The sequence below is a fragment of the Callorhinus ursinus genome, unplaced genomic scaffold, assembly GCF_003265705.2.
Source record: "Callorhinus ursinus isolate GAN/ISIS: 27379988/994484 unplaced genomic scaffold, GSC_fseal_2.0 scaffold38, whole genome shotgun sequence".
In the NCBI taxonomy this organism is placed as follows: domain Eukaryota; kingdom Metazoa; phylum Chordata; class Mammalia; order Carnivora; family Otariidae; genus Callorhinus; species Callorhinus ursinus.
In genome coordinates, this window is record NW_027397100.1 from 3,523,869 (window position 1) to 3,531,904 (window position 8,036).

The window sequence follows — 8,036 nt, forward strand, 5'->3', positions numbered from 1 at the left end:
GAGCCAAAGGCAGCTGCTTAACCGAGTCACCCAAGCACCCCTAACCCTTACTTTTGTTATGTTAGTCACCATACATCAATTTTTGATGTAGTGTTCCCTGATTTCATTGTTTGTGTATAACACCCAGTGTCTAACCCTTATTTTAAAAAAAATTTTTAGGTAATCTCTATACCCGATCTCTAGGGGCTCAAACCTACAACCTTGGGATCAAGAGTCACATGCTCCAAGCCAGCCAGACACCCTAGATATTAACCTATCTGCACAACGCATGGCTTATGCTTACCATTTCATGGATAACATTCAAGCACAACTGTTGAAGACTTGCTCAAGATAAACCATCCACTGTGTTGATCCTAAATGCAGGTCTCTGAGGAACTGAAAACAAGACCTTTTTCTCCTACTTAAGTCAGGAATGGCTTGCCAGTGGCAACTCTAGTTCAAAAAAACCATTTGCCAAATTTTTGGCACTAAGTGGGAATACAAATAAATTCAAAACGAGCCTTTCCCTCGGTAAGCATTTTATTGAGGAGATAAAGCATAAAGGGGGTTAACAAAGTGGAGAAAAAAAAAAGATACCAAGATGAAGGTAATTAACACAGGACTGGAACATAAATCACAGGAACTGGTAGGACTCACACTGGCCTTAAAGGCACTATGGCATGTCAATCAACATTATCAGGTAAAAGAAAGGGGAATCATGATGTTGCTCATTTGTTTTTGCCCTTTCAGTTTAATATTCTATTTGGCCACAGATGTACACATGGCATGGTGTAGATGCTCAGATCCTACTTGTAAGTTAGCAAGGAACTAAACATTTCGGTCAACTCTGTTCTCAAGTGGGCCATCGTTCTAGGGCTTTAGCATATTCAATGATGTAGAGGTCCACAGGTATGGACTAGGACTAGATTTTCACTAAGCTGGACTTTGCCATTACCAGAAAAGTTATGGGTGTAGGCATTTATCTTACAATTACCCACTTTGGGGGCAGCTAATAACGTAGACAAAACCTGCCTATGACTATGTGATGTTATACTAACACAAGAAAGCCCCGTTGAAGGATGACTTTACAAAGTCAAATTTCACACTGTGATATTCCCCCCTCCTTCCTTTTTAAAAGGCTGTGGTTTTAAAAGCTTTTGTTTTTTCCCTGAAAACAAGAGAACTTTGGTCAAAGCCAATTCTTAAACCAAATTCTGAAAGCCAGCTGGAGACGCGCCTCTTCACGTAAGAGTTATAATTTGTTTTTTCAAGTAGGCAAAATAATGAACTATGACACCACTGTCTTCTCTCAAATTCTGAAGTTTATACAGGAAAAAAACCCATTTCTTATTACCTAAATTTTAAAAAGTATGAAAGTAAAGAAAGTAAGGTCATGGAAGAAGCATCAACCTTTTAGGGCACAATATTCCTAAGAGTAGGCTCTAAGATTTTATAACAGGAAGCCCAGAAATTTCTCAAAAACAAGTCTTTCTACTCATTATCAAGTACTCCCAGCTACTCTGTGATTTTGACACCTAAAATCTTTGACTCAGTTTTTTTCAAGCAGCCTCATTTTATCAGGTATGCCTTCTGGATTATTTGAACCTACAAACCAACTCTAGTAGATTATCATGCTTTCTAGTCACACCTGTGGCATGATGACACTGTTATCACCATGCCCTACTATATAGTACAACCCAGCCCGATACCTTACAGTGACAGCTCCTAGAAGAAAAGAAAGCGGAGTCAAATAACCTACATCTTAGTTTCAAACCAAGGTTAATGAGTGCTTTTAAATGAGTTATGGTACTTGAACAAAAAGATATAAGGTAATTCATTTCTCAAACTGCAATTTCAACTAATTAGGTCTACACATATATGGACTAACTGGTTACCCAGTATCTCCTACAAATTTGCAGTATAATTTGGCTTCCACAGCATATTATTACACTTCATAATAAAGTACAGAAAGCTTCGGGTTTACCCATGTAAATTCTTCTCAAGCCAACCATACGTTGTAAAGTTACAAAGATGATCTAACCAATTATTACATAACCTCATCAACTACAAGGACTGATTGTTGGGTAGAATTTTACTCCAATCAGCAACTCATCTTACCAAGCAACCTGTTAAGTGCCTGTTAAATGTAATGATCTTCCAGCAGAAAATGCAGTATTTGCTTTTCCGCTTTGAACAATACGCTAAATTTCCAATCAAAGAAAGGCTAGTTCCATTTTTATGTAACATTAAAGACCATAGAACCATACTCTAACAAAACACCAATTACACTGACCACTCCCAGAAAGTGGAATTACTAGGCTAAACGGGATCCCAAGTGTGAAGAACTTCAAGAGTTTGATCAAATTTGTTTGAAAAGTTTCATTATTTAAAATCTACTAACTTAGGCAAAAATCATGTAATTGACTACAAAACACCTTTTATTTTTAACTTAACTCAAAGGGGCAGATAGACTTTGGCAAATTTGATTAACAGAACAAAATGTTATCCAAATGGAATAATTTATTGCTGGTCTGAGGCTTGCCTTCTTTTACACATGTAGAATTTACATTGTTTCCACAAAAAGCAAATTATCAATATTTAAAGGAATTTAATAGTGACCTATTCAGTAAGGCAATCATCTTGGTAGCAAATTTTTATTGAAATCTTACATAACTCAAGCTTTATAAAAAGCCAACATAATTGAAAATTGGGATCTCCCTCTAAAGCCTTAGGTATTCAAAGCTTGAAACGGTTAATTTAAAAGCAAACAAAACAACAAAAATCCCTGCAGCAGATCCTGCTGAAATACTTAAAAAAAATCTAAATGAGCTTAATCTTTACAAAAGTTATTTTAGCTCAAAAGCTATAAAATCAAAGTTATCTTAATTCTACAAAGAAGGGAGAGGGTCTTCAACTTCATGCCATTCTTTAGAACCTCATTTTTTCATCAAATTTGGCCACAAATCAAATTTCTGTGTGCCCCCATTTTCAGGAGATTCCTCTTGCAGAAGAGGCCAAGTACAAACATGGAAGAGTAACTGCCTAAGCAAGTAGGAAAGTGTTCCATAATAGTGTGCAAAGAATATAGAGTTCTAGGTTAATCTCTGGAACTCGATCTGGACCGTGATCTGGACTTTGAACGAGATCTAGAGCGGGATCTTGAAGCTCTTTTTGGTGGAGGGGACACAGAACGTGCCTTTGAGGGTGGAGCAGGTAGGGGTGAATTTGAACGAGACTGGCTTCTTGATCTAGATTTTGACTTTATATCACCTTTCCCATTTTCTTTGGGGGAACGAGATCGAGAACGAGACCTGCTTCGAGATTTCTCATACTCCTTAGATCTGCTTCGAGAGCGCGAACGGGAGCCCCGATCAGACTTTGGCTTAGATTTGCTTTTTGATCTAGATTTCCTGCCTTTTGATCGAGAACGTGATCGACCTTTGCTCCGAGACCTGGATCTGGACAAGAAGAGTTGGATTTCTTTTTCAGTACCTCGCCAGAACATACAAGTAGAGAAACAGAAAAAATCAAAAAAAAGACCTAACAGCTTAATATTTACCGGGAGCGACTTTTTGAGATGCTTCGAGATCTACTGCGGCTGCTCCTGCGACTCCTACTTCGTGACCTTCTTCTAGACCGTGACCTATAACCAGAAACATAATAAAAATCTTAATCTCAATACATCTGAACACGAATTTTTTTCAAAAATACAAAAAATACACAAGAAAAATATAACTGTTTACTACCAATTAAGTCCACCTGAAAGCATCCTGGAAAAGAACCCAATGATGCACAATAAAAAAGAAACCAAGTACTGAACTAATTTCAATTAAGTCTCAATTCAAGTACTGCCATTTGAGTTTTCTTTGCTCTTGGCAAATATTGTTTCCTTTCCTTTCCCTATTTTTCAACAAATTACCTTGATCTGCTTCCAGAATAAGATCGCCTATGGCTCGTTCGTGGTTTATCCTCAATGAGCCTAATATTTCTGCCATTTATTTCTGTACCATCCAGTTTATCCAAAGCACGCTTCATGTCAGAATAGGAACGGAACTCAATCACGCCTTCATTTGTGCGTTCTTTGTGAGCATCCGCATAGGTTACTTCACCTGCTTGTCTCATGAAATCCTAAAAGAGCAACAAGACTAGTCAAACCTAGAAAAGTAAAGAAAAAGATCTACATACTGTACTTGATTCTCAGAAATAAAGTGAAACAAAGGCCTACCCTTTAAACATTAGCCATATCATTTTTATCTCAAATTATAGCACATACCTTTAAATCTTGCCAACTGCAACGACTAGAAAGGTTTTCTACAATAAGCCTGAATTCTGTACGAACAGGTGGTCCATATTTGTCTCTGCCAGAGGTTCTCCGACTGCTGTATCCACCTCCACCACCTTTATCACACGAAGAGCATAATTAGGTGCTTTGTAATGATAGGGGTGCATGTTTTTTTGAAAGTTAGTACAAACATATCAACTTTTATTTACTGGAGTAGGACTTTGCTATTATATTGCTAAACCTTCGATACAGTTGTGATTTGCCATAAATTAAATTAAGGGCAAGTCAAATAGACTAAATCCAACTAAACTCCTCCTACAATCTGTTAGAGAGTGACTGCTCCTTTATTCAATTTACCTCGCTAAGTTTTATTTTACAGAACATTGTAAAATATAAAACTTAACTGATTACATGCATTTCTACATTTTACAAAAATGTTTACTAGTTACACTAAGTACTTACATCACAGTGTGAGGTTTTTGGTGGTGGTTTGGCCACAAAACACGCAAGGTAACAGTCACCTAGTTCAGATTAACCAGTTTTGTCTAACCCTTGGAATCCTCACCATCACCCTGCGTCTAATGGCAAAAGGCTGCTGTCGTCATGGCTTCCGGTAAGGTCAGCCAAAGGGTCATAGGGCAAGGGTCACAGAATGTATGGAAAAGCCAAGGCCAATCAGGAAAGGCAGTCATCTTAGCCTCAGTGGACACAGCCTCAGCCCCATTGGTCACTTTCAAATTGAAACATCAAGGACTTGTTAAAAAGTTTGAATTCAACATGCAACAATTTCAACATCAAACATTTAACATAACCAAACCCCTCCCACCTCCTCCCAATAACATGCCCCAAACTAATTCGAATACAGCATAAAGCTTATTTAAGTCTACTTTGTGGTACCATACCACATTACTTCAAAATAGTATTTTCTTTGGCCCCCGCCAATTTTAGTAACTCTAAGACCTAAACTTAAAACCCCTCCCCTGACCCCATCCCCACTCCCCCCCACCCCAGCCTGCCCTCGCACTTCTACACTAACACATTCACATTTCTAGCTAAAGCACTGTCAGGTAAGCAAGGGGGATACAACAAATACAGCCATCCCTCACTTCCTCCGTGGGCAGAGCCCAAGACAGTGCTGACAGGGGCCCAAACCACCCCCCTCCCAACTTAGCAAAAACCAATAAATAATAATAATAAAAAACCCCAAACACCCCAACCCTGCTAGGCAAAACCCACAACCCAATCCCCGCGCTCCGGCGTCCCGCGGCTGCCCCGGGCAGGCGTGAAGGCAGCAAAGCCCGGGGACACTGGAATAAATGGACCCCTGCCACCGCGCCTGCCCGGGCTGGGAGGCCCCACCCCGCCCACCCTAAGCCTGCGCCCGCCCCCCAGGGTCCCAAGGACGCGGAGCGCGCGGGGGTGGGACTCACTGCGGCTTCCGTAGCTGTAGCCGTCGCGATCGCGGCGCGGGCCCCGTGCGTGCTCCACGATCACGCGCTCGCCGCAGAGCTCTTTGCCGTTCAGCTCGTAAACGGCGTCGTCGGCGTCGCGGGAGTCCTCGAACTCCACGAAGCCGTACCTGGGGGGCGGCGCGAAGGCGGGGGACCGGGAGGCGTCGTTAGGCCGGTGACGCGCACGGGCACGCTCCCGCGGCCCCGCGCGCGCCCCCGCGCCCCCGCGCCGCCGCCATCTTGGAGGGCCTGCCACGCGGCGCCGCGGCCTTGGCCCTCTTCCGTCCGGCGGGCCCCGCCGCCCAGACCCGGGGCGTTGCAGGCGGACGCGGGCGACCAGGCCCGACTCACCCATTTTTGAGGTCTATTTCGAGGAGGCGGCCATAGCCACTGAAAAAGCGCTGGATGTCCTTCTCCCGGACGTTGTAACTAAGGCGTCCTATGTAGACGCGTGGCATGTCCGTGGCGGGCAGGGGCCCCGAAGGCTGGCTATCGAACGGCGGACCGCAAGGCAAAAGCCGCGGTGCGGGTGCGGGGACGGCGAGAGCCCGAACACGCGCCTCACACCGCAACGGCGGCCGAGTCCAGCCACACAATGGTGCGCGCGCGCCCGGGCTACGCTATAAGGGCTGGCGAGCTGGGGGCGGGGCCGGCGCGTGACGTCAGCGCGCAGCACGTACCCTGATCCCTGGCTCGGGGTGACTTGCAGGTCCACCGTCCGCGAGGTTTCGGGGAGGTGAGGTTCTGCTCGCTCATACTGTTTTCAGCACCCATCTTTGTAAACGCGGTGTCCCGCCGTCGAGCCACACTCTTGTGGCTCTTCTAATTTGTACTTTCTAAAAACTCCCTCTCGGTGATCTCTCCCGGTACAGGCGCTCGGGAGGCAGGCCAAGAGGATTCCCGCTTTTCATTGGTTCTCGGGGTTGTCATAATAGACCTCCGTGGTCTCTGATTGGCTCCTGAAAGCGAGGCTGCTCGTTTCCTCCACTGATGGGTTTACGCTCAGCTTGGCGGGGAACTGGCGCTCCGACACAGATGATTAGCTCATTTCACCGCATCCCGGGCTTGAGCTCGGGGTCGCGGTGACCCGGCCGGGATCGCGTTGCGAGCGCACACTCCTACTGTTCTCTATTCCTTGTGGTCTCACTCACAGCCATCATCAGCTTTGACCGCCTCGCGGCACGTTCCCCTCTCCCTCCGTGGGTCTTTCTGGAAGCACTGGCATCCAGAGTCGCCTGTAGATCGCAGTGTACGTGGTAGTTACACGCTCGCTGTGGGTGCTCACAAAGGGAGCCTCTGGCCCAAGAAAGTCGAGCAAGACCTGACAGCCCACCTGCAGAGGTACGCTCTCTCCGGTGTCCCAGCGCCATCTCTTCCCCCAGCAGGTTGGAAGGCACCTTTTCTATGAGGCAGAAATACACATTTTTTTTAGTGTATCACTAGAGATACCTTTTAAAGTTGGAGAACTACATGAAAACCCCGAAGAAGTAAGTTTAAGTGGAGAGCAGAAGGCCCTGGTGTACTCTGAAACTTGACTACAGGAAAGGAGATTGGGAATGAGGGAGCAGAGAGGTGGGGAAAGACCGCGAGAGCACTGGGTCAGAGAAGCCAAGAGAGGAAACAGTATCAGTGAGATATCCCTGGCTGTTCAGGTATTTCCGAATATTCCAGCTCTTTTTGAGTGGTCCAACCTCAGTATTCTTCAGCTGGTTCAAAGAGGGCGATTTTGCCCTCCAGGGGACTTTTGGCAAAGTCTAGAGACAAGCTGGTTGTCAGGATAGGGGGAGAAGTGTTAATACTGGCATCTAGTGGTAAAGGCTGTAGGGTCTGTGCCTAAAGTTAGATAAATACAATACAAGGTAGATCTTTAAAAATTCTTGGCATATACGAATTAGGGAAAAGAACTCAACGGTGAGACATTTTTACACATCAAATTGTCAATATTTAAAAAATTGCTAAAATTCATTATGGGCAAGAGGTGAATCAAGAAATGCACTGGTACAGTGTTGGTTGGACTGAACATTCCTTTTGGGAAGGTAATGGGGTAGTACTTATTAAAGAATGTGTACGGGGAATGGGGTGTTGCCTCCTCTCTTTGCAGTTCATGTGCCCAAAGAGAAAGATGCAGCTGACGCCATCCTCTGCTTCCTCTCACCTCTTTCCCCAGAGCCCAGTGGTTACCCCCCTCTATTTTTTTTTTAAAGTAATCTCTATATCCAGTGTGGGGCTCAAACTCACCACCCTGAGGTCAAGGGTCACACACTCCACTAACTGAGCCAGCCAGGTGCCCCACAATGGCTACTCTTAACAAAAAACCCCTAAGG

The 8,036-nt window shown here is 44.6% G+C and overlaps 1 protein-coding gene across 1 annotated transcript; it reads right to left on the reverse strand.

Annotated features, from left to right (window-relative positions):
- Positions 1-2,396: 2,396 nt before the first annotated feature.
- SRSF6 (serine and arginine rich splicing factor 6) lies at positions 2,397-6,321 on the reverse strand. Its single transcript, XM_025875408.2, has 6 exons — positions 6,064-6,321; positions 5,692-5,840; positions 4,253-4,377; positions 3,899-4,107; positions 3,539-3,622; positions 2,397-3,437 (listed from the first exon to the last, which is right to left on the reverse strand). Exons 1-6 carry the CDS (start codon positions 6,168-6,170, stop codon positions 3,077-3,079), a joined length of 1,035 nt encoding a protein of 344 aa, XP_025731193.1. The 5' UTR covers positions 6,171-6,321; the 3' UTR covers positions 2,397-3,076.
- Between the last annotated feature and the right edge of the window lie 1,715 nt (positions 6,322-8,036).

Bases quoted from the DNA above. Each gene is read 5' to 3' on its own strand.
- SRSF6 (XM_025875408.2), bottom strand. From the start codon at position 6,170: ATGCCACGCGTCTACATAGGACGCCTTAGTTACAACGTCCGGGAGAAG. The intron at 5,841-6,063 runs GTGAGTCGGGCC...GCCGCCCCCCAG, and splicing joins GAAATAGACCTCAAAAATGG to GTACGGCTTCGTGGAGTTCG. The intron at 4,378-5,691 runs GTGAGTCCCACC...CGTGTGATAAAG, and splicing joins CTACAGCTACGGAAGCCGCA to GTGGTGGAGGTGGATACAGC.